The 27541-nt window shown below is 41.5% G+C and overlaps 1 protein-coding gene across 1 annotated transcript in view; it reads left to right on the top strand.

Annotated features, from left to right (window-relative positions):
* The first annotated feature begins 212 nt into the window (after positions 1–212).
* LOC134357879 (progressive ankylosis protein homolog B-like) overlaps positions 213–27541 on the top strand; it is a 136514-nt gene continuing 109185 nt past the window's right edge. The window contains exon 1 of the mRNA XM_063069621.1: positions 213–920. Coding sequence (XP_062925691.1) covers positions 822–920 — 99 coding nt within the window. The 5' untranslated portion in view covers positions 213–821. The remainder of the gene's footprint in view (positions 921–27541) is intronic.

Raw genomic sequence — 27541 nt, 5'->3', positions numbered from 1 at the left:
CAGTTGTTGGAACATTCGTAGACCTGAAGCAGAAGTTATGCAATTGGTCATCGTAAAATCTTGAATATAGCAAATCCATTGAAACACCACCAAAACAAGACAGACATTATAAAAAGGTGACAATCAATAGTTAAGGGAGGTGTGGTGAAAGAGGAGTATTTGAAGAAGGTAATAGATGGAAACATGGACGTAGATGTGGAGTTGACATAATGAATTTCACTCCAATCATTCCTTCAGCTCTCCAGAGACCCGCCAACAGTTGCGATATCCCAGTAGGGTGCGAAAGGCGCCAGCTATCCCAGGTGATCCAAGGTCTCGAGCAATTAACCGGGAGCACGCCGCCTTGCCCCTGGTAGCCGGGTGCTGACGCGCTGAGGAGGGGCTGTGCAGTCAGATCTACAGTGGCTGTTGTGTGACTTCCTTCTCTCCTCCCTACCCCTTAGCCGTTCCTGCACACACCGATATGCCGCCGGCACTCATCATGTTGTTATTGCTGCTGCATTCCGCCAGTAAACCGGCAGGCAGAAGCTTCTGCGCGTGAATTTACAATTGTTGCTGCCTCTGGCTTGTTTTCGCCCTCTCCTTGTTTACTGCGCTGCACAATGGCAGAAACTTCTGGTCGGTCCCCCTTTTCAGTGTCGTGCGGAGGGAAAGGGGACCGTCAGCTCTTCTGATCGGTTTTTGTGGGTGTTTTTTTTTTGTTTTTGTTGTTTTAAATTCCGCGGAGCTGCCCGCCCTCCTTCACTGCCCTGCTCCACCCCCCCAGCCTCGCGTACCCATACCCATCCCCCGGGGACCGAGGAAGCGGGTCCGCGGGTACCATGCTCAAACTCGCCGCCTTTCACACCCACTACTGGCCGCTGGTGCGCTTCCTCGTGCCCTTGGCCGTCACCAACATCGCGGTCGACCTCGGCGAACAGGTCAGTGGATTTATTTCTCTCTCTCTCTTACTTCTGCTGTGCATTTTATGATGCGCAGCAAAATTAAATGCCGCTGATTTGGTTGGGGGGGAGATGTTTCGTGTAAAGTGGGGCGGGAGGGGGTTAAAAGCTATGTTCGTTTTTGAGGCGGTCGAGTGGGGTGGGTCCGGTTGCAGATAGGAGGGTGGAGAGGACGGGATGGTGACCGTGATCAGCTGTTCGCTCGCTGTCACCGGCCCTCTGGTCTGTGGGGCAGTGCCATCATCCGTGTGTGCGCGGCTGAAGCCAACCGGAGGCAGACAGCAGCCGCAGCACTGATTCCTCTTTCATGTCTGCAATAATGAAAAGGATCCTGGAATAGTGTCTTACTGTGTGGGTGTGGGAGAGGGGGAGGTGCCAGGATACCACAAATGTGCTCATTGCGGTAGTCTTGAGCAAGGTGAGTGGATGCGAGGGATAGGTGGCATCGCCTGCCCTTCCTTCCTCGAGCCCGTTATAGAGGACGGCACATCCCACAGTGCCAAGGCCTGTGCTTCGTCTCCCTCAACTGACTAGAAGATAGTGTGTGACCTTTCATTCGCCGTTTTCCTCCTGCTCAGGGTTCCCTTGCTTATCAGTCCACTGTCCATCGTTGCTCACTGCTAATTTAACAGCTGCAGTTCAGATGGCTTCTAGAGGTTTTTCTTTGGTAGCATTAATCTCAAGGTTGATTATTGTCTCTCATACTAGAAATGTCAGAGGTACAGAGTGATGCAATTCTGAGTGTGCCCAGTGCAATGGGGTGCCCACGTTGACCAAAATCCACAGCACAATATTCAAGGAAAGGTATCTTGCTGCATATAAGGACAGTCTCTGTTAAAAATAAGATTATTTGATGATATTCCAGCTAATGAAAATGACCGTGTAATTTTTGAGGTCATAGTTGTTTCTTGCTGTCCATACTTGTATCTGGGTCTTTGCTGCATCTAACAACTCTGCCTGTTGTGTTCTGTGTGGCTCTTCTGAGCATCGTGTGCGTGGCCACACTTGCGGGCTGTCCCTAACACACCCTCTGGTTCAAAGTAACTTTATTATCAAAGTACATATGTTGCCATATACAACCTTGAGATTCTTTTTCTTGCGGGCAATCACAACAAATACAAGAAACAAGAGAATCACGGGAAGACCATACTCAATAGAGCTGGTGTGAAACAATGCATTTCACTGTATGTTTCCAACATACATGTGATAAACAAACTTGAATCTTGAGAATTTCCGTTCTCTGCTTTGCATGTCGGCATTCACTGGAAAAGTAGGTACATATGGATGGCATGTGGATACGAGTGAGTCAGTGACATTCTGTTTAATAATCTGTCAGTAGTCAACATAAAAGCACACATGCGTAAAAAATGAGCACTTGGTGAGGTTAGCTCCATCTGCATAAACAGTTGTGGCTTTCTGTTTCAAAACTTTATCCACAGATCTCTGTACTGTTGATCCATGGCTGTGGACTCCCTTTTGGTGACATTGCAGTTCATGTTCTGTGTAACATTTGTTTTCTTTTATTCTTTGCATGATTTGTTCTTCTTATGCACATTGGATGTTCGGCCTTCCTGTGTCTTTTTTTTTGTGAATTCTGTTGTGTTTCTTTGTTTTGAGGCTGCCTGCAAGAAAATGAATCTCAAGATTGTATTTGGTATACACACTTTGATAATAAATGCACGTTGAAGATCCTTGATGCAGTTTATATTGCACACTTAACCAGCTCTAATTTAAAGTTTGCCTTTTACCATTTGTATGTATTTGCAGTTCACACATCACTGTACAAAACCTGATTTTTTTCCCCAGATATGGAACTGTGCCCTCAAAATACCCTTCTTAAATTTATTTATTTAATTGGAGGTGCAGCAGGGTAACGGGCCCTTCTGGCACAGTGAGCTCAAGGAGTCCAGTTACAACCATGTAACCAGGTAGCGCCTAACCTGAACGTCTTTGGAATGTGGGAGGAAATCAGAGCACACAAAGGAAACCCATAGTGCGCAGAGAATACATAGAAACTCCTTACAGTGGTGGGTAATAAACCTGGGTCACTGGCACTGTAATAGCATTACGCTGTACGCTACCCGCTATGTTTATGTCAACTCCATATCTATGTCCGTGTTTCCATCTTTCTATTACCACCTTCAAATACTCCTCTTCCATCACACTTCCCTTAACTATTGATTGTTACCTTTTTTAATGTCTGTCTTGTTTTGGAGGTGTATCAATGGATTTACTATATTTGAGATGCTGTATATAATTTTGGAAATCAAGTTAAAATTATCTGCTCCAGTTGGCTAGCCAGAGACAATTGTATACTTTGTAGAAATAACCAATAGTCCCAGCCAAAGAATCTGGATGCATGTATTTCAATTAAAATGGATGAGAACTGAGGTTTGCCTTTGTCCTGATCAGAGCATGTCCTAGTTTATTCTGATGTGGTCATTAATAATGTAGTACTCTGGCTACGCCAAAGTCAGAGGTTGCACTGCTGCTTTTTGGAGAAACACTGAGTCATTCAGGAAACATTGACAATGGTGCCTCTTTTTAAATCAACAGTGGTAAATGTTGGCAAAAATTGCAACCTTGGTATTCATGCACAGACATCAAGGATGTTTTGAAGTGAACCTTAATTGCAATTTTTAAACATTTTCTATATTCAGCAATATAAAAGATTTCAAACAGATTATCTGTTGTTTTAACCTATAGGCATCCATTATATCACTGAATGGATTCTTTATTTTATTGTATGATGCACACAACATGTCATTTATTTAAAATATTGGCCTGTTTAACATTGCTGTGGCAGGAGGACAGGCACACAGTCAGTTTATCTAATACAATAATTGTAGGGCTGTTTCAGTTCCTTGACAATAAAATAGTTCATATAGAATGTACTGCACGGAAAATGGTCATTGGGTCTGATAGATCTGCCACTATTTATGTTCTTCCAGAGCTTCACTTGCCCTCTTCCTTTGTCTGTTTGCCTTTTGTTGTTTTTCTTCTCCTTAGATTCCCTTTATATGCATCAATATAAATCATCTCTGCTGTTTGCAGTAGCAAGTTCCATATTGTTCTAACCATTATCCACCTTACAATGTAACTCCTGTTGCCCTTACTGTATTTATTAGTGTTAACAGTATCCAATACTGAGTTTTTTCATAAGTACTCTTCCCAAGCCCTTCCCCTGAAAAGACATTCATAATTCTTCTATCACAGTATCCTTTTCCATAAGAGCACCAGTCTGCAGATTTTTTTTAATAGTTGTAATCTCTCTTTTATTTGCACCAGTACACTTACGACATTTTTGAATTTTTCACAAAGATCAGAACTGTGCACAGTTAGATATATCTCATAGTTGACTGGGAATATTCCAAATGCCTGTCCTCAGCATCACTGAAGTGCCAATCTTTGCATTTGAAATACAGCAGATGACTAGCTACGCCAGAACGCTAAGTGATGGTACAGTATCCATATCTATTTCTGGCAGTGACACAGACGATGCTCAGTCCTGAGTGCAAGCAATAATTTTTTTTTTGTCACCTTGCCGACAGAGTGATTAATGTATGTAGGAAGTAAATCAAAGTTCAAAGTAAATTTATTGTCAAAGTACCTGTATGTCACCATATACTATCCTGAGATTCGTTTCCTTGGGGAATTTCACAGTAGGTTCAAAGAATCCCAGTAGAATCAATGAAAACTGCACACAAATAAACACGGACAAATAACAAATATTGAAAAGGAGACAAAATGAGCCAAGCACAAAAAAGTAATAACAATAAATAAATAATATTGGAAACATGATTTGTCGAGTCCTTGAAAGTGAATCTATAGATAGTGGAATCAGTTCAGTGTTGAGGTGAGTGAAGTTATCCAAGTTGGTTCAGGAGACTGATGGTTCAAGGGTGTTAACTGTTCTTGAACCTAGTGGTATAGGACCTGAGGCCCTTCTACGTCTTTCCTGATGGCAGCAGTGAGAAGAGAGCATGGATTGGATGGTGGGCCATGAATGATGTACACTTGAATCATTAAAACTATGACTTTTATGAAGAATTATTTCCTCATGAAAGAATGATGAATCTGGACTGAACCTCCAGCCACAGTAGTGGTGATGAGGGCCATAGAATCATATCCAAGGCCTTTAGATGAGAAGTGGGTAACGTAGTGGGTTTTGGCTCAAGTAAAAGGATCACATATGGTCACTCGTTGGGATTAATTGCGTTGTGATCTGATTTGTTTTTATGTTATTTTTCTAAGATTTTGAGATCAATGTTTTTGTGAAGCTCACAGGAAACAAATAAGCACACAGAGAATTGTGGCTGAAAGAAGATTATAGCTGTGAGTTTAATGTCCAAGGATATACATTGTATTGAAAGGACAGGCAGGCAGAGGGGCTGGTATGGCACTGTTGGTTAAGAATGAAATCAAATCATTAGAAAGAGGTGACGTAGGGTTAGAAGATGTTGAATTGTTGTGGATAGAGCTAAGGAATTGCAAGTGTAAAAAGACTAATCGGAGTTGTATACAGATCCCCAATCAGCAGTAAGGATGTGGTCTACAAATTACAATGAAATGTATGCCAAAGGGGCAATGTTACAATAGCCATGGGGGACTTCAGTTTGCAGGTAGATTGGGAAAATCAGGTTGGTGCTGGATCCCAGGAGGGGGAATTTCTAGAGCGCCTACAAGATAGCTTTTCAGAGCAGCTCATGGTTGAGCCCACTGGTGGATCAGCTGTTCTAGATTGGGTGTTGTGTAATGAACCAGAATTGATTAGAGAGCTTAAGATAAAGGAACTTTTAGGAGAAAGTGATCATAATGTGATTGAACTCACCCTGACATTTGAGAAGGAGAAGCTGAAGTCAGAAGTATCAGTATTACAGTGGAGTAAAGGGAATTACGGAGGCATGAGAGAGGAGGTGGTCAAAATTGATTGGAAAAGAGCACTGGCAAAGCAGCAATGGCTGGAATTTCTGGAAGCAATTCAGTAGATGCAGGATATATACATCCCAAAGAGGAAGAAGTATTCTAAAGGTAAAATGACATATTCGTGGCTGACAAGAGAAGTCAAAGCCGACGTAAAAGCCAAAGAGGGGGCATTTAATAGAACAAAAATTAGTGGAAGTTAGAGGATTGGGAAGCCTTTAAAAAACAACAAAAGGCAGCCAAGAAGTTAATAAGAAGGGAAAGATGGAATACAAAGGTAAGTTTGCCAGTAATATTGAAGAGGATACCAAAAGTGTCTTCAGATACATAAGTATAAAAGAGAGCTAAGAGTGGATATTGGAGCGCTGGAAAATGATGCTGGAGAGGTAGTAATGGGTGACAAGAAAATGGCAGATGAACTGATGAAGTATTTTCTGGCAGTATGCTGGAAGTTTGAAAGTGTTAGGAGGCAGAAGTGGGTGAAGTTGCCATTAGTAGGGAGAAGGTCCTTGGGAAACTGAAAGATATGAAGGTGAATAAGTCATCTAAGACTGGGTGGTATACATCCCAGGGTTTTGAAAGAGGTGGCTGAGGAGATTGTGGAGGCATTAGTAGTGATGTTTCAAGAATCAATTGATTCTGGCATGGTTCCAGTGGATGGAAAATTGCAAATATCACTCCACTGTTCAAGAAGCGAGAGGTAGAAGAAAGGAAGTTGTAGTCAGTTAGTCAGATCTCGGTGGTTGGGAAGATGTTGGAGTTGATTGTTAAGGATGTGGTTTTGGGTACTTGAATGCATACGATAAAATAGGCTGCAGTCAGCATGGTTTCCTCAAGTGAAAATCTTGCCTGACAAATCTGTTGGAATTCTTTGAAGAAATAACAAGTGGGATAGACAAAGGAGAATCATTGAAAGTTGTGTACTTGGATTTTCAGAAGGCCTTTGACAAGGTGCCACGCATGAGGCTGCTTAACAAGCTATGAGCCCATGGTATTACAGGAAAGATTGTTGCATCGGTAAAGCAGTGGCTGACTGGCAAGAAGCAAAGTATGGGAATAAATGGAGCCTTTTCTAGTTGGCTGCTGGTGACCAGTGGTGTTCTACAGAGGTGTGTGTTAGGACCGCTTCTTTTTCCATCATATGTTAAGACTTAGATGATGGAATTGATGGCTTTGTGGCAAGGTCTGCGGACAATACAAATATAGGTGGAGGGGCAAGTAGTTTTGAAGAAATAGAGAGGCTAGAAAAGAACTTAGATGGATTAGGAGAATGGGTAAATGATGGCAGATGGAATACAGTGTCAGGAAGTGTATGGTCATGCATTTTGGTAAAAGAAATAAAAGAGTACACTATTTTCTAAATAGAGAGAGAATTCAAAAATCTCAGGTGCAAAGGGACTAGGGAGTCCTTGTGCAGGATTCGCTAAGGTTAATTTTCAGGTTGAGTCTGGTGAGGAAAGCAAATGCAATGTTAGCACTCATTTCAAGAGGACTAGAATATAAAAGCAAGGATGTAATGTTGAGGCTTTGTAAAGGACCATCTGAGGCCTCACTTGGAGTATTGTAGCTGTTTTGGGTTCCTTATCCAAGAACAGGTGTGCCGACGTTAGATTTCAAAGGAGTTTCACAAAAATGATTTTGGGATTGAAAGACTTATCATATGAGGAGCATTTGATGGCTCACAATCTGTACTCACTGGAATTCAGAAGAGTAAGGGGTGACCACATTGAAACCTATTAAATGATGAAAGGCCTGATGGAGTGGATGTGGAGAGGATGTTACCTATGGTGGGTGAGTCTAAGACCAGATGACACAGCCTCAAATTAGAGGGCCTTCCTTTTAGAATGGAGATGAGGACGAATTTCTTTAGCCAGAGAGTGGTGTATCTGTAGAATTGGTACAAGCAGCTGTGGATGTCAACTCATTGGGTATATTTAAGGCAGAAGTTGATAGATTATTGATTAGGTAGAGCATGAAGGGATACAGGGAGAAGGCAAGTAATTGGGGCTGAGGGGAAAATTGGATCAACCATTATGAAATGGCAGAGAAAACTTGATGGGCAAATGGCCTAATCTGCTCCTATATCCTATAGTTTTAAACCCGTTGCAGTTCTGTGAAACATTCTGGTAATATCATTCACTGTAATCTTTGTAGTTGTTTGGTAGCATTGAGAGAGGTGCATGCCTTCTTCACAACAATAAGGAAGCTTGACACCATTTGTGTGTATTTAGCAAATGTTTGCCAAATTACAAAGTTTTCCCAAACCAGAAGCCCAGGATAAATCAGGAGATTCAGTCTACTGAGAACTAGACCTGTATATAGAAGGCCGGAATCCGACAAGAAGTCCAGATACAACTTCTGGAAGGCAATTGTGAGAGTGAAAAGCCAATTCTTGTGAAATTAGATACACAATCTGATGCACAATGGCTGTGGCAGGGTTTACATGGCATGACTTTTAGAAGGCAAGACCTAACAGCATAAACAGCAGTGACACTTCGCTCTCCTACATGCTTACCCTTTTATGCATGCTTTATAAGGGAGAATGAATGATACCACATCTGTGTGAATCCCCGCAACATCTGGCAAGCCTGTGATTTCTGTCTCAGAGGTTAATGTCCCCAACGTCCTTCAAGAGGGTGAACTTTTGCAAGGCCTCAGGCACTGATGTACCAGGCAAGGTACTGAAAAGCTGTGCCAACCAGCTTTCTGGAGTACGTATTCAAGGCCATCGTCGACCTCTCACTGCTGTGCTCTGAGGTTCTCACCAGCTTCAAAAGGTGAAGCAATCATAAATCTGCCTCAATGACCATTGTCTAGTAGCACTCACATCCACTATAAATAAAGTGCTTCAAGAGGTTAGTTACGGGTAGAATTAACTCCTGGCTGAGCTGCATTCTCACTGGCTCTCCACTCAGCTCTGGTTCTATAGCAAAACATACATCAGGCTGCTGTTTATTGATTACAGCACGATGCTCAGTGACATCATGCTCTCAGTACTAATCACCAAGCTTAAAAACCTGGGTCTTCGTACCTCCCTCTGCAAATGAATCCTTGTCTTGCTCATCAGGAGACCACAGTCAGTGTGGATCGGTAATGCATCTCCTTGCTGATAATCAATGTTGGATCATTTAAAAGATGCATGCTTAGCCCACTGTGCTTCTCTCTATACACTCATGACTGTGTTGGTAAGCACAGCTCAAACACTATTTATTATTCGCAGGTGACACCACTGCTGTTGGTAAAATCTCAGATGATAATGAGGAATACAGGAATGAGATAGATTGGCTTGTTGGTAAGTGTTGAAACAAGAACCTCACACTCAATCAGCAAGACCATGGAATTAATTTTGGGTTTCAGAAAGGGGAAGGGAGAACATGAAGGGTTAGCAGTGGAAGGAGTGAGCACTTTTAAGTTCCTAGGTGTCAACATCTCAGAGGATTTGGTCCAGGCACAACACATTGATGCAATCATGAAGAAGGCATGCAAGTTTACATTTGGTACATCACCAACGACTCTTGCAGATTTTTATAGATGTACAGCGGAGAGCATTCTGACTGGTTGCATCATAGCCTGGTATGGAGGCTCCAATGCAGAGGGTTGTAAATGCTGCCAGCTCCATCGCTAGCACAACAGCCCCCCCCCCCACCACCACCATCAAGGACGTCTTCAAGATGTGATGGCTCAGAAGGTGACTTCCATCATTAAGGAACCCTCATCATCCAGGACATGCCCTCTTCTTGTTACCGCTATCGGGAAAGTGATACAGCAGCTTGAAGATCCAAAATCAACAGTTCAGAAATGGCCTCTTTCCCCCTCTGATAAGATTTCTGAATGGTCAATGAGTACTACCTCGTTATTCCTTTTATTTCCCTATCTTTTTTATTTAGCAATTTATAATAATTTGATCTTTGAATTGTACTGCAGCAGCAGAACAAAGCATTTCATGTTATATAAGACAGTGATAATAAACTTGATTTTGAAATATGCGTTCCTATATTGATACATTGTGATTCCCATGGCAGAATGTTGCAATCCTTTAATTTAAATTTAGTAAATTTGCACTGAGCCATAAAAATGGTAAATCCACAGCGAATCAGTTTCTGTTCCTTATCTGTATCTTAATTCTGTTAAAAACTCCACTTTAATGTCTACTCCAAGAGCTGACACTGGATGATCAGGTATGACCTCACAACAGAGAGAATCTGCAGATGCTGGAAATCCAAGCAACGCACACAAAATGCTGGAGGAATTCAGCAGGCCAGGCAACATCTATGGGGGGGGGGGAAGTACAGTCGATGTTTCAGGCTGAGACATGTCACATCAGGAGGGTCTCAGCATGAAATGTCAACTGTACTTTTTTTCCATGGATGCTGCCTGGTCTGCTGAGTTCCTCCAGCATTTTGTGTGTGTTACCTCACAACAGTATTCCTCCAAAGTCTAAATGAAAGTGGAACAAAATCAGTGTTTTGCTGAACTTCAAACGATTGTGTAATTACCAGTCATGGCATATGTGTTGTTAACATTTGGATAGGACGTAAATTATTAAAAACAGTTGGGGCATGTCACAGCTAACAGTGTAATCATGCTTGGAGCATTGACGATTAAAACAAACAATATACATTGGTTTTAAATGGTTGTTTGTTTACTGTAAAGTGCTAGTCACTAACGTTTTCCAGACCCTATCCTTGTTTTTGTGAGGTTGTGAAACTTAAATATTTTTTTAATCCATAGGAAGAAAGTTGGCTTAAGAATTCTTTCAGGGGCTTTACAAACCATATTTTAATATTTTTTTCCCTCATGGCATTTGGGCACAACTAACATGATCAGCACTTATTGATTAATTTCCCTTGAGAAGGTCTGCCGCAGCCATGAACTTCAGCAATCTTGGTGATTTAGAAAAAACTCTTAGTGTAGTGGGATAATGAGTTTCAGGATTTGAGCTAGTCGTGATTAAGGAGTTTGAAGATATTGAGTTATTTGGAAAGGAAGTATAGATTGTGGAGCTTCTATGCTTACTATTCAAAGTTAAAAGTAAATTTATGATCAAAATACATATATATCACCAAATACAACCTAAGATTCATTTTCTTGTGAGCATTCACAGTACATACAAGAAACAATAGAATCATTAAAAGACCCCCCCCCCCACAAGAGGATGGGCAAACACAGACAGACAACAAACTGTACAAATACAGAAAATTAAAAAAGTAATAAATAAGAAATTTATAATAGTGGTGTTCTGCAGGGTTCAATGTTGGGACCACTTCTTTCTATGTTGTATATCAAAGATTTAGATGATGGAATAGATGCTTTGTTGCCAAATTTTCAGACAATACGAAAATTGGTGGAGGGGCAGGTAGTGTTGAGGAAACAGGTAGGCTGCAGAAAGACTTTGATAGATTAGGGGAATGGGCAAGAAAGTGGCAAATGAAATATAATGTTGGAAAATGCATGGTCATGCATTTCGGTAGTAGAAATAAATGCACAGATTATTTTCTAAACAGGGAGAAAATCCAAAAATGTTGAGGTGTAAAGGAACTTAAGAAGTCCTTGTGCAGACCATCCTAAAGGTTAACTTGAAGGAAGAGTCGGTGTTGAGGAGGGCAAATGCAATGCTCGCATTCATTTCAAGAGGTCTAGAATACAAGAGCAGGGATGTGATGCTGAGGCTTTTTAAAGCACTGGTGAGGCCTCATCTTGAGTATTGTGTACAGTTTGGGGCTCTTCTTCTAAGTGAATATGTGCTAACATTGGGGAGGGTTCAGAGGAGGTTCACAAGGATGATTCCAGGAATGATAGGGTTATCATACAAGGAACAGGGTTTTATACTCGCTCGAATTTGGAAGGATGTGGAGGAATCTCATTGGAGCCTTTTGAATGTTGAAAGGTCTAGACTTGGTAGATGTGGAAAGGATGTTTCCCATGGTGAAAGAGTCTAGGACAAGAGGGCACAGCCTCAGGATAGAGGGGCACCCATTTAAAACAGAGATGCAGAGAAATTTCTTTAGTCAAAGGGTGGTGAATTTGTGGAATTTGTTGCCTCAGGTGGCTGTGGAGGCCAGGTCGTTGAGTATATTTAAGGCAGAGCTTGACAAGTTCTTGATTGGCCACATCATCAAAGGTTACAGGGAGAAGGCTGGGAGTGGGACTGAGGAGGGAAAACAAAAAGTTCAGCCATGATTGAATGGCGAGCAGACTGAATGGGCCAAATGGCCTAATTCTGCGTTTTTGTCTTGTGGACTTGTAAAATAAATATCAAGAACATGAGATGAAGAGTCCTTGAAAATGAGTCCCTAGGTTGTGGGACAGCTCAGTGATGATGCAAGTGAAGTTTATCCCCTCTGGTTCAATAGCCTGATTGTTGAGGGGTTATAACTGTCCCTGAACCTGGTGGTGTGAGTCCTGATGGTGGTGTGAGTCCTGAGGCTCCTGTACCACCTTCCTCATAGCAGCAGCGAGAAGACTGCATGGCCTGGATGGTGGGTGTCCTTGACAATGGATGCTGCTTTCCTGTGGAAGCACCCTGTGCTCAATGGTGGGGAGGGCTTTACCTGTGAAAGACTGGACCATATCCACTACATTTTGTTGGTGTTCCATAGCAGGCTGCGATGTGACCAGTCAATATACCCTCACCACATATCTATAGAAGTTTGTCAAAGTTTTAGAGGACATGCCAAATCTTTGCAAACCTCTAAGGAAGTGGAGGCAGTACTGTGGTGTCTTTGTAATGTCACTTGCATGCTGGACAGAGTTCAGATCCTCTGAAATTTTAACACTCAGGAATTTATAGTTGCTGACTCATATTACTGACTTGTATAAGTCACAAGTTTGGGAAGACATTACTCAAGAAGCGTTAGCATGTTGTCACAGTGTGTTTTGTAGTTGCAGAACTGCACTCTGATGGGTGGGTTCAAAATTAAACAAGCTTTTGTATTGCTGTTACTCAATATCATGAGTAACTGTTGGAGCTGCCCTCATCCAGGCAAATAGCAGCTATGGAAAGGAGTAAAGACATTTTGGCTGAAACCCTGCATCAGAACATCAGTAATTGTCCTTCATTGTGCTGCTGACTTGAAGATGTTGAAGAGGCTTTGGATTAAAAAGTATGCCACTTGCCAGAGTATACCTACCTCTGTGGCCGTGCCCCTTTAGAAATGCATTAAGATGGCTTGTCTGATGAAGTTTGTGATCAGTGGTAAACCAAAAAGAAAGCATTGCTAGTGGAATATGTGGGCTAGTTAATTGTGGGAGATGCAGTTACCTGGCATTTGTATAATGTGTTTAGTATTTATCACATATCTGCACAAGCTTAAGTGTTCCTCAGATTATGTTGCATGTAAGTGTGGAATGACTTCCTATTTGAGGAAATGTAAATGAAACTGAACACTACGCAATCTTCAGAAAACCTCTGCACTTCAGACCTGAAAATGGAGGGCTCATTCATGAAGTAGCTTGAACCCAGGCCACTGACCTGAGGAACTCCTACGTCAATGACCTGAAGATGTCATTTATTGATTTTGTTTAGAGATACAGCACAGTAACAGACTCTTCCGACCCAACAAGCCAGCATTGCTCTTACACCCATATGGCTAATTAACCCACGAACCTCCATGTCTTCTGAATGTGGGAGGAAACCGGAGCACCTGGAGGGAACCCACGCATCATGGAGAGAGCATACAAGCTCCTTACAGGCAGTGGCGGAATTGAATCCAGGTCATTGGTACTATAATAGTGTTGTGCAATCCGCCATGCTATCATGCTGTCCCTGAAGTTCTTTGATTTACTCTCGACCAATGCTGCCCCAGCAACGAGGTTTGGACTTGAACCATCATGTGAAGAGCACAGCAGACTAGCAATGCACTAAGTTGGTAACAGTGCAAATATTAAGAATGACATTAGGGAAAGTACATGACTATTTTCAGTAATTGCCCAAGTGCTCTCACTGTGGTCAACTGAAGAGAACAGCTGGCCTATGAAAACGACTTGTCCTTTTACTTCAACGTGCAAGTGACCCAGTGACGTCGTGTGCTCACTGGTCTCCACATCCACAATCCCTTTCTTTTATGCCGAATGGAGACTTTTCCCCTTGATTTCCCATTGCCCTCAGAATTACTACGAATCCTTGGTATCAAATGCTATTTGGCTACCAAGGGCACTCACTCTCCTCCTTGGAATTTAGTTCTTTTGTCATACTTGGGCCAAGATGATAGCAAGGCCAGAACCCTAATGGAGTTGACAGATGGAAAGATGACAGTGGGTAGTGAGCAGGTGATAGCTCAGCCGATGACACATTCCTTCTCTATACTGTATTTTAATAGTAGTTTGATGAGGCCGGTAAACATACACAAATTGCTGGAGGAACTTAGCAGTCAGGGCAGGAAGATGTTTCCTCCAGTATTTTGCATGTGTTGCTCTGGATTTCCAGCATCTGCAGAATCTCTTGTGTTTGATATGGCAGTTATTGCTTATTAGGTAAGAATTTTTCTGCATTTTATGAAAAAGGTACCTACATTGGCAATTTTCCAGATACTTGTGCAGGTGCTGTTATAGACGTAATGGAGACTAAATCAATCTGCAGCAGTCAGAATGATTTCCACATCACCTGGAATACTGACGGATGACTGTGTGGATAATGTTTTTTTTAATATGTGATGGCCATTGTTGTTGATTTTATAAAGACACTCTTGGATGTGTGTGATATTCAGAGTCTTCCCTAGCCAGAAGCCACTGATGAACCAAGAGATCCACAATCCCATGAGGGCTAGATTGGTGGCATTTAGGTCTGGTGACCAGCAAAAGTACACGAGGTCTAGGTATGACCTCTGAAAACCATCTGACATGCAAGGTGGCATTTCTGGACCAAACTTGAATCACAGAAGGCCGCTCAACAGCTATTGCAGGGCCTGAATGCTATCACCTCCTACAAAATAAAGCCTAGCAACGTATTTGATAACAAAATTTTGCTCGCATTTGTACAAAGATTTGCACGATTTCTTTTATGCTCACTTTACCTACATCTTCCCGAACCTCCAGAGTCTCCAATGACCTGTGATTTCAGTCTCTAAGGCTGATATTAGAGCATCCTTCTGGAGGGTGAACCCACGGAAAGCATTTGGCCCGGATAGTGTATGTACCTAGCAGATTACTGAAGGCCTCAGCTTATCAGCGAGCTGCAGAGTTTACTGACATATTTAGCCTCTTGCCTTGGCAATCTGAGTTACCCGCCTGCTTGAAGCAGGCTTCAATTATAGTAGTGTTCAAGAAGAATATGGTAACCTGCATCAATGACTGTCGTCCAGTAGCATTTACCTACTCTGTGACAAGGTGCTTTGAGATGTTGGTCATGAAACATATCAACTCCTGTCTGAGAAACTACTTGAATCTACTCCAATTTGCCTACTGTCACAACAGGTCACCAGCAGGTGCCACTTCATTGGCTCTTCACTCAGCTCTGGAACAGCTGAACAGTGAAAGTGCAAACATCAGGATGTTCCTCATTGACTACAGCTTTGCATTAAACACTATCATCCACTCAAAGCTAATCCAGGCCTCACTATCTCCTTGTGCAACCAGATCCTTGATTTTCTGTCTTGCAGATCCCAGTCAGTTTGGGTTGGCAACATTTCCTCCACAGTTACCATCAGTTTAGGTGCACCACCAGGCTGTGTGCGCTTATCCCTGCTTTACTCGCTTTACAGTTATGACTGTGAAGCTCCAATGCCTTATTTGAGTTTGCTGATGACACCACTGTGGTTGGCTAAATCAAAGTGGTGACGATTTGGCATATCGGGAGTCGTTTCGGAGCCCCTCCACCTAAACCAGGAGCGAAGTTGGATCAATCTGATTGGTGGGCTGATTTGGAAAGATCAAGTGTGGGCCAGAATGTGGCAGCAGGATCCAGGCCTAGGGTATATCACGGCAGCAGGGCTCAGGTCCGAGTGCTGGTGATGACTCAGTGTTTAGGACAGTTTAAATACCAGCACAGATAGACTGAAAAGTCAGGTTGTTGGGATCGAAGGCAAGGATCAGGCCGATCCTGCTCGCTCTTCCATGAAATTTATGCCGCTCTCTGTGGTGCTGAGGCTGTGAGACTGCTCCAGGCTTGGTGTCTGCAAGCTTTGCAGCAACTTGCTCCACTGTGTGATAAACTGAGGCTTGGGCCTGCTCGGGGCTTCACGTCTAGGAACTCCATTTTGTTCTGAATGCTGTTGCTTGCGTTTATTGTTTGTAAGATTTGTGTGTTTTTTTTCTCTCTGTGTGCATTGGATGTTGGTCTTTTTTAAAATTTGGTTCTTTTGGGTTTCTTGCTTTGTGGCTGCCTGGAAGCAGATGAATCTCAACGTTGTATAATTTATACATACTTCGATAATAAATATGCTTTGAACTTTGATATAGCAGGGTCATTCAAAATCTGGCTGAATGATGCCTCATTCATTGTCAGCAAAAGCAAAGAGCTAATTAATGACTCCAGGGGGAGGGAGCCAGAGGACCATGAGCTGGTGCTCATTAAGGATCGGAGGTGGAGAGGGTCAGTAACTTTAAATTCCTTGGCATTGTCATCACTGAGTGCCTATCCTTGGACCAGCATGCAAGTGCCATTACAAAGAAGGCATGGCAGTGCCTCTTCTTTCTTCGAAAGGTTGTGCAGATTTGGCATGTTACTTAGAAGTTTGACAAACTTCCGTATATGCACAATGGAGAGTATCCTGACTGGTTGCATCCATGCCTGGTATGGAGACACCAATGCCCTTGAACAGAAAAGCCTACAGAAAGTAATGGATACGGCCTAGTTCATCATTGGAAAAAGCCTCCCTTTTTCTGCGGATGGGCTAGGCTACATCCAAAACTTCTTGTAAGCTTTTGAACACAAGGAGTGATGCCACAGGAAAGCACCATCCATCAGCAAGGGTCCCCACCATCTAGGCCATGCTCTCTTCTTGCTGCTGCTATCAGGGAGGAAGTACAGGACAGGAGCCTTTGGCCCCACGTCACCAGGTGCAGGAACAGTTATTTCCCTTCAACCATCAGGCCTCTGAACCAGTATGGATAACTTCACTCACCTCAACACTGAACTTGATTCCACAACTTCTAAACTCACTTTCAAGGGTTCTACAAATTGTTCTCAGTATTTATTTATTTATTTATATTTTCACAGTTTGTTGTCTCTTGCATATTGGTTGTTTATCTGTCTTTGTGTGTAGTGTTTCATTGATTCTGTTGTGTTTCTTTGCACTTACTGTGAATGCCCATAAGAATTATGAATCTCGGGGTTGCAGGTGGTGATATTTACATACTTTGATAATAAATTGACTTTGAACTTTTAGGTACTATTGTGCGCGGTCATGTCTGAATGGTCCAAGACATTTTTTAGCAGCTCTGTTACATAGTTGTAGCAGCTCTGTTACATAGTTGGAGTCTTGACACCTTGAATGATTTAGGGGCATTTGGGTCAAGGATAAATAATTATTATTGTTCAAGAAAATGTCAGTGATTAGATTTTATTTTTTTAGCCTGAGAAGGTGGGTTGCAGTAGCAATTCCAAAGACCTAGTTTTGCAGGGGTCTGTTAATCATAAACTTAGGTGAGGAAGTACATTATAATGTTTGATAAATAAACTTGCAAACACAACAGATAATAACAAATGCATGTATCACCTTAAGCAAAATAAAGGCAGGATAGTAAAAGGGGCAGAAATGTGGCTAATGGATTCTGAAAGATAGTGTACCATAAATGGCAATATTTAGAAAAGAGTAAAGGGGCACAGAGGCCTGTTGTCCTTGCCTGAAAATTATTGGCAATGTAGCAAGTTGAGATGTGGTTAAAGCAAGCATATTGAAGAATGGAGCCTTCAAACATTAATTTGGTTAATATGGTTACAGAACAAAGATGTTACAGAGTGTACAATGCCAGTGGGGTTGCAAGAAGTGTTTCATGGACAATTCTAAATTCTACTTTCAATCCTTTTTATTGATTTAAAAGAATAAGGATAAATACAAACCAGAGGAGAGGTTATCTCAAATACATATTTCAGTAACAGTACAAAGAAAGGAATATACACTGTCAAAATCATATATAGTATTAAGCTAATATAAAGAAAAAAAAGAACCACTTCTCCTCTTAACAGTTCATAGGGAAAAAAACTCAAGATTTCTGCTATGGGGTGGGGGGGGGGACCCACTAAACTAACCTAAAACAAAAAAAAGGGGACTGGGCAGTCCATTTTGAGGATACAGTTTTTTTTTTAAAAAAAGGGAAAGTCCTTCTGGTCAAATCTAAAACTTCGCGGAGAAGAAAAAAAATTACCTGAAAAAGTGTAGATATGAAAGCTGGAATTTTAGGTGCTTTTCTATAACACTTAAGTAATGTGAACAGGAACATACAAACACTGTACTCTCAACATTTCACTTTTGAATGCCTTTGCACTTATCAAGTACCTTTGCCAGAAAACAGCCTCTCCCAAACCTTCCCCCTCCAGTTCAGGTGCAAACTGTCCATTCTGTAGAGGTCCCACACTCTCTGGAGGAGAGCCCTGTGATCCAAAAATCCCTCCTGCACCATCTCATTAACCACATGTTAAACTGTATGATATTCTTAATTCTGGCCTCACTTGCACATGGCACAGGTATCAATCTTGAGTCACAACCCTGGAGGTCCTGTCCTTTAACTTGGCACCCAACTCCCTGAACTTACTTGGCAGGATCTTGTTACCCTTCCTACCCAAGTCGTTGGTGCCAATGAGCACCACAATCTCTGACCACTTACCCTCCCACTTAAGAGTGCTGTGGAGTTGACAGAGATGTTTCTGACCCTGGCACCCAGGATGCAGCATATTTTCTGAGAATCCAGTTCTCGTCCACAGAATTTCTTGTCACTTACCATAACCAACGAACCCCTTAACCTACAGGTCACCACTTCTCCACCTTTCCCTTCTGACCAATAGAGTCGGACTCCGTACCAGAGACATGATCACTGTGCCTTTCCTTTCCTAGGTCACCCCCTCCCCAACAGTACCCAAAGTGGTACACCTGTTGTTGAGGAGAACAGCCACAGGGGTATGCTGCATTGGCTGCCTCCTCACAGTCACCCAGTTACCGATATCCTGAACCTTGTGTGTGACTACCTCCGTGTATATTCTGTGGATCAATCCCCCAGCCTCCGGAATGATCTGGAGTTCATCCAGCTCCAGCTCTAATTCCTTAACACAGTCTGGAAGAAGCTGCTGCTGGACGCACCTCTTGCAGGTGTAGTTGTCAGCAACATTGGAGAGCTCCCTGACTTCCCACGTTCTGCGTCTCACAATCTTGCTCTAAATGTGCAATAAGGAAAGAAAGGAGGAGAGACAGAAAAATTAAACAAGGAAGTCCACTCACAGCCTTCACCTCTCTATGCCAAAGCCTGAACACCCCACTTTAACACTGACCCACTCATTCAATGGCCACTCTGCTTAAACCTAGCTTCTTTTTGTTGGCCTTGCCAAGTGCCAAATTATGCTCGATCCAATGTATCCAGTGGAAGTGTGATGCGCAGAATGTCCCGAATGCCCCCTCACTTCTTTTGAAATCTTTTTTCAACTCCACAATCCAACGTCTTCAAGGGAACTCTGGCATACAGTATGTCCTGACTGCCCCAATACTACATTTATAATGAATTAACGTTATCATTTTTGTAGAAAATGAAATTTGTGATTACAGTTGATTTTTCTATTAACAGGAAAATCTAACATGAGAAGTCAAAGCCAATATAAAAGCCAAAGAGAGGGCATTTAATAGAGCAAAAAATTAGTTGGAAGTTAGAAGATTGGGAATCTTTTAAAAACCAACAGGAGGCAGCTAAAAAAGTCATTTAAAGGTAAAGATGGAATACAAACTTAAGCTACCCAACAATATTAGAGAGGATACCAAAAGTTTCTTCAGATAAATAAAGTGTGAAAAAGAGGTGAGAGTGGATATCAGACTGCTGGAAGACCATGCTGGAGAGGTAGTAATGGGTGAGAATGAAATGGCGGACAAACTGAATAAGTATTTTGTGTCAGTCTTCACTGTAGAAGACTCTAGTGGTATGGTGGAAGTTCCAGGTGTAAGGGGTCATGAAGTGTGTGAAGTTACCATTTCTAGAGAGAAGACTGATGGAGAAATGGAAAGGTCTGAAGGTAGGTAAATTACCTGGGCCAGATGGTGTACCCCAGAGTTCTGAACAAGGTGGCTGAAGAGATTGAGGAGATATTAGTAATGATCTTTCAAAAATCACTAGATTCTGGAATGTTTCCAGAAGACTAGAAAATTGCAAATGTCACTCCATTCTTCAGGAAGGGAGTGAAGAAGAAAGGAAACTATAAGCCAGTTAGTCTGACCTCAGTGTTTGGGAATATATTGGAGTTGATTACTAAGGATGAGGTCTTGGGGGACTTGGAGGTGCATGATAAAATAGGCCATATCAGCATGGTTTCCTCAAGGAAAAATGTCTAACAAATCTGCTGGAATTCTGTGAAGAAATAACAAGCAGGATAGACAAAGGAGAATCAGTTGATGTTGTGTACTTAAATTTTCAGAAGGCCTTTGTCAAGGTGCCACACATGAGGCTGCTTAACAAGCTACGAGCCCATGGTATTACAGGAAAGATGCAAGCATGGTTAAAACAGTGGCTGTCAGGAGGCAAAGAGTGAGAATAAAAGGAGCCTTTACTGGTTCACTACCAGTGACTAATGGTGTTCCATTAGGGTCTGTGTTGGGGACCGATTCTTTTTACATTATATGTCAGTGATGGAATTGATGGCTTTGTTGCAAAGTTTGCAGATGATATGAAGGCAGATGATATGAAGACAGATGAAGGGGCAGGTAGTTTTGAGGAAGTAGGGAGGCTACAGAAGGACTTAGGTTAGGAGAATCGGCGAAGAAATGGCAGATGGAATTCAGTGTCGGGAAGTGTATGGTTATGCAATTTTGTAGAAGAAATGAAAGGATTGACTTTCTAAATGGAGAGAAAATACAAAAAACAGAGACGCAAACCGACTTGGGAGTCCTTGTGCAGGATTCCCCAAAGGTTAATTTGCAGCTTGAGTCTGTGGTGAGGAAGGAAAATGAAATGGTAGCTTTCATTTCAAGAGTACTAGAATATAAAGGCAAGGATGCAATGTTGAGACTTTATAAAGCACTGGTGAGGCCACATTTGGAGTGTTGTGTGCAGTTTTGGGCTCCTGTCTTAGATAGGATGTGCTGAAGGAGCTCAGAGGAGGTTCACAAATATGATTCCAGGATTGAATGGAGAGTGTTGGCTCTGGTCCTGTATTCACTAGCATTCAGACCTCATTGAAACCTATCGAATGGTGAACGGCCTTGAAAGAGAAGATTGGAGAGGATGTTTCCTATGGTGGGACAGTCTAAGACCAGAGGATACAGCCTCAGAATAGAGGGGCATTCTTTTAAAACGAGCATGAGGAGGAATTTATTTTGCCAGAGAGTGGCGAATCTGTGGAATTTTTTTGCCACAGGCAGCTGTGGAGGCCAAGTCTATATGTATACTTAAGGCAGAAATTGATAGATTCTTGATTGATCAGGGCATGAAGGGATATGGGGAGAAGGCAGGAGATTGGCTGCGAGAGGAAAATTGGATCAGCCTCGATGAAATAGCAGAGCAGGCTCAATGGACCAAGTGGCCTAATTCTGCTCCTATATCTTATAATCTAATGTTACAATGGTTTATGAATGCTTTGTTTGGAAGATGTATAAGGCTGGAATCATTGTTGACAAACCAATGGGAAATGTACAACCGACAGATGGAAAAAAAAATGTTCCTTTAGTGTTACAGTACTGTGTCTAATAACGGGTCTGGTTTGATGTCAGCACCACTGACTGAGCCAGCATTGACAGCAACAGGATATCAGTCTTGGCAATTGTGTTTGAAGGCAAGACTGACTATAAACAGTTTTATGCGTTAAGAGATGACACTATGGATGTTAGCTGCTTCTGTTTCAGCGGGTCACTGCCGTTCCACTCCTAATGGGTGGCCTGTGGAGGCCTTTCCCAGTCATGTTTGGTTGAGAGAGGAGGGATGGTAGCTCGGAAATGGAAACCAGCAATCACTGAATTTGATATGCCAGTACGTAGAAATTTTAATGATGCTTAAATCTTCCCTACAACGTAAAAGAAGGTTCAAGCATATCAAAAGGCTCTCTGGTCCCCGATAGAATTTGTACCAATTAAATAGCAGCATTATCTATGTTGTGTAAGGAAACTGGTACAAAAGGGGTTAAACTCATATGATTAGACTTCGTACAGACAGTACCAGAGATCCAGGAGGAAACCCTGATGTCTGGAGCTATGAAGCAGCAGCACTAACTGCTGCATCTTTGTATCAACACAGAAATTTAGTTATATATTTTCCTATTGTTCCCTGTGCAATATATTGATAACATTTTTTTATTGATCAGTCTGTAATTAGAACGCACACTGGGAATACCAATTTAGAGATTCTAAGTGTGTATGGGACAATTTAGTTATTTGGACTATTTCTATTGAGACTTAAAAGTCTGTGGAGACTTCCCTCTTCAGTCCTGACGAAGGGTTCCGGCCCGAAACGTTGACTGATCATTTCCACGGATGCTGCCCAACCTGCTGAGTTCCTCCAGCGTGTTGTGAGTGTTGCTTTGACCCCAGCATCTGCAGAGAATTTTGTGTTGAGAAGCTAATAATACTTTTATAGTGACCAAGCAGTTTGATTATTTTTCTGTTGATATTTTCTTCAGTTTTGGGAAATGAATCGAGATAGTTAACTTGATGAATTGTTACCATATAGAATATTTTACAACAAATTGATCATGCTGAAGAATCTTCTGTGGAGTATTTGGTGTGTAGTTCAGGACAAATGTGGGATGGAAGAAGTTAATTTGCAAAGGAGCAATACTGAAGTATTAGGCCAAGCTGTGTCCATCCCACAGTAAACATTGTCCAGTTTAATTAAGTCTCGTCCAGAAATGAAGCTTGGAAATGTTCATGTTTCTCACTCACTGTCGGCTAATCAAGGCATTTGGGTCACCATGGAACATGCTAGTGCAGAAAATGGGAATGTCAAGATGCTTGAGCAAATGGTGAACATATGTTTCATGTTTTAACTTATTTATGAATATTATCCAATCACAGGAATGCACTGTAGGCTGTGACAACTATTGTAGTGTTTTGAAATAAAGGACTACAATATCAATATAATAAAACTCAGAGTTGCTGAGGTATAAATAAATGTGGGATGACCTGAAGGATAAGTTTGAACAGGACCCAGGTCTGGTGGCATATTCTTGCTGTAATAGTTAAAAAGTGCCATTGTTGAACTGGTATATACAATTTCTCTAATTGTTTTGCACTATTATTCCTTTTGATTCTTGTGTTCTACTTGTGCATTCTTGATGTGGATTGTTGTATTGCCACATTATCATTTATAATGTATCCTGTATGTGCAGTAAAACAGAAATCACTATAAAAGGACTAGACTCACTTCTCTGTTCTCCCCCATGAATTGTGGAATTTTACTCCTTAGTAAACGTAAATGAATGGATGGAATGGTTTTCTCCAGAATGAGAGAGAAATAGAAATGAAGGCAGAGCTAGGGAAAAAAATGAATGGAGTTAAAAGATGAGCTTTATTTCAAAGTTTAAAGTAAAATTTATTATCAGAGTACATACACGTCACCACATACTACCCTGAGATTCTTTTTCTTGCAGGTATACTTAGCAAATCTATAGAACAGTAACTGTAAACAGGATCAATGAACTACAAATTGTGCAAATGCAAATATAAACAAATAACAATAAATAATGAGAGCATGAAATAACAGGATAAAGAGCCTTTAAAGTGAGACAATCAGTTGTTACTGGATGAAAATTTCAAGGCCTAAAGTAACATTCCAGAGATGTTACATCAAATACTACTCTGACAGAAATTGAAATGTAGCTATTTGAATAATCTGTAATGATAAAATAAAATAGCTAGTACCATGAAACTATCAGATTGTGTAAAGAAATATTTAGTTCATTATCTCTATTCAAGGAGGGAAATTTATTGTCCTTGTAACTGCACCGGTCCAATGAAATAATGCCCAAGCAACATACAGATGTCCTTGAAGATTTTTATTTATTTATTTATGTATGTCTCTCTGTCTCTCTGTCTCTCTGTCTCTCTGTCTCTCTGTCTCTCTGTCTCTCTGTCTCTCTGTCTCTCTCTCTCTTTCAGTAGACACCGTGAAAACTACAAGGAAATAAAGGACATGAAGTTTGAAGCATACATCTCTGTCTTTTAAAGTCTCTCAAGCTAGTGTCCGCCGATAAACCGGCCCATCAGAAGTGTGCTGAAATCAAATAAATCACTAAAACGTATCACATTGTTCATATAAAGACACCTCAACAACATTATATAAAACAAATTAAGAAAAACAATTACTGTGTGCGCCTCTTGGACCACATGCAGAATGAGGTTATTTTAGGGCCATATATCTTTTTCTGCTTCCATGTTGGTTCTGACCCATAATACCACAGTCATGCTTTTATTAAACTCTGGTCATGTGACCCATTAAACTCTGCATTAAATAAACCTTACATAAAATATTTTAAGGTGATAAATTAATTATGAATTTATGACAAAAACATAAAATAAACATTTCAATGAAACATGTCCCTGAGACAGTTACAGTCCTTGATCTCAGCTGCCACTTATGTGACTCTGAACCCATAACAATGCTGCTGAATGTTAACTTTGGCCTGAGAGGCCCTGCAAGTCATCAGCAATATCAATGTACACACAGTTTGTGGAGAACTAGATAGACTCCACTGGCACTGATGCTTTTGTTGGATTTGGGGACACAAAAAGTGTCCTCAAGCTTGCTGGGACTCCTTGTGAACATCTGGGCTGTGCTGTCTCTATCAGTATTGAAAGCTGCCCCATGGATTAGTTAAGAAGTCTGATACAGTTTTCCTCATATGAAACCCATCTTCCTACCAATGAGCTTGACTACCTGTGTTCCAGTGAAGCATCTTGCCCCACTAGTAGGATAAGTTATTTAGAGGTTGGTATAGGGTCAGGATCAAATGTCTCTGGGGCTCCTTGTCATGATATAAAGTAAAGAAAAGCATCTGTTGATTACCATCCACTACCCTTAGCAGTCAAATTGGTGTCCCTCTATGTTGAGCAGCACTTGTAAGTAGCACTGAAAGAAAGGTTGGCATAGAATGTGCTAAATTTGCTGAACATAGAACAATCAGCACAGTACAGGCCCTTCAGTCCATGATGTGCCAACTTTTTAACCTACTCTAAGATTAATCTAAAACTGAAGAGCTGTAAACAGCAAGTAAAATCTGTGCTACACTAGTGGTTGGCAAAGGACCACAGATTTTCACTACCGTTACTTGTGCTGACCCCCTGGCAGTCACCATTATCCAGAAATTCAGCTGGCCCAGCCACACAAATACTCTGATTGCAGGAGTAGGTCCATGTTTAATTATCCTGTGAATGTGGCCCCTCTGAGGACCCCACAATGTCTGCTGACTAGAACGATAAGGACAGCAGGTACATTGGAGTGATTTCCACCTGCGTGACCAAGGTGCACACCATTCCGACTTTTCTTTATTCGTGGCTGTGTCTGAACACTGAAGCTTTGCAGGACAGAGGAAGCATCTCTACCACATGGATTGCAGAGGCACAAAAAAACCTGCTCAAAAATACAGAGGCAATTACAGTCTTGCAAAAGACGCCCGTATCTCGTGAATGAATTTAAAATGATTTTTTTATCAGATTACCATTTATTTTACCATCATTTCCAGAAGTAAATATCAGAACATAGCTCAACACATACATTCCATTACCCCTTGGGAGAAGCCAGGACAATAGGATTGAAAGGGAAAATAAATCAGCCATGATCAAGTAGTGGAGCAGTCGCAATGGGCCAAATGGCCTAATTCTGCACCTATGTCCGAAAGCCTTATGGTCTTCTCACTCCCAGTTCATTTCTTTTCCTGTTTTATGGTTACTGACCTTCCTGTGACTGAAAAGTTTCCCATATTTACTCAAACTAAACTTTATACCAAGTAACAGGAATTGCATCTAACTGCATCTCTAGGAAGAGGCGCAGTCGACGTTTCAGGCCGAGACTCTTCGTCAGGACTAACTGAAGGAAGAGTTAGTAAGAGATTTGAAAGTGGGAGGGGGAGGGGGAGATCCAAAATGATAGGAGAAGACAGGAGGGGGAGGGATGGAGCCAAGAGCTGGACAGGTGATTGGCAAAAGGGATATGAGAGGATCATGGGACTGGGGCTGCAGGTGGAGGTGATAGGCAGGTGAGAAGAGGTAAGATGTCAGAGTGGGGAGTTGAAGAGGGGAGGGGGAGGGACAAACATTACCAGAAGGAGAAATCAATATTCATGCTGTCATGTCAGAGGCTACTGAGATGGAATATGAGGTGAACAACAGGAATTCTGCAGATGCTGGAAATTCAAGCAACACACATAAAAGTTGCTGGTGAACACAGCAGGCCAGGCAGCATCTCTAGGAAGAGGTGCAGTCGACGTTTCAGGCCAAGACCCTTCGTCAGGACCTCTTCCTAGAGATGCTGCCTGGCCTGCTGCGTTCACCAGCAACTTTTATGTGTGTTGCTTTATATCAAGTACTTAAAATACATAGTATGCTTCTTTTCTCGCAGAACAATCCCAATTTTTCCAGTTGCTCTACATAAATAAAGTCTCCTATCCCTGTTACAAAACCCTCTCCGTTAAAGCTTAACACCCATCCGAAAGTTTGTTGTCAGTAATTGAAGAAAACTGTTTGGGTGTGACCTACCCAAGGTTTTCTTTCAGTGGTTTTGGAATAATTTCCTTGTTTTTGTACCCTTTGCCACTTGTAATAAAGCCAAGAGTTTTTTTAAAACTAGAATTTGTGCTGCAACATTTTAAAAAGATATGTTATTAGCGTGCTAGGGTGATACAAGTCCACTGCTGTAATTTTTGGACAAGATAAATCATGCTTTCTGGAAAAAGATGATGAACCTGTTTCAGTTTAGTTTGTTATTATTTTCTCAGTGTTCACCCTGATAGTGAAATTTCCTTTTATCATTGGAACCACGTTTCAGGACAAACCCGATAGCAACTCCAGTTGTGCTCGTGTTTATTCTTAGAAATAAGTTTGCCATCATGTATGCAGGAGACATCATCATCATCTTGGGTTACTGAAAATAAATTACATATACCCAGAAATACAATTTTAAAAAGTGATGTGCATTGTTAATTCATATTTTTGAATGCTTGTAAGAAATGAATCTCTAGGTTATGTATGGTGACATACTGTATATGTACTTTGATAATAAATTAACTTTGAACTTTGATAGTGGTGTACACTGGATGGAAATGGAAATGCAAATACTGAGCAATAAAACATGGTGAAATGGTAACAACAAAGAAGGTGCTGGAGGAACTCAAATAGTCATGTAGCAGCTATGAGAGGAAAGACCTTGCCGATCTTGGGGGTTGAAAGTTCTGATGCGGCATTTCAACCTGAAACATTAATAATTTCCTTCTTCCCATAGTTACTGCATGATCTGCTGAGTTTCTCTAGTATATTCTTTGTTGCTCCAGATTGCAACATCTGCAGTATCTTGTGACTCCATTGTGGATTGTTATATGACTATTTGGATAGACCCGATGATAA

Source organism: Mobula hypostoma, chromosome 17 (assembly GCF_963921235.1).
Source record: "Mobula hypostoma chromosome 17, sMobHyp1.1, whole genome shotgun sequence".
NCBI classification, from domain to species: domain Eukaryota; kingdom Metazoa; phylum Chordata; class Chondrichthyes; order Myliobatiformes; family Myliobatidae; genus Mobula; species Mobula hypostoma.
Note: the sequence above shows the minus strand (reverse complement) of the source record. Positions and strands in the feature narration are given on the sequence as shown.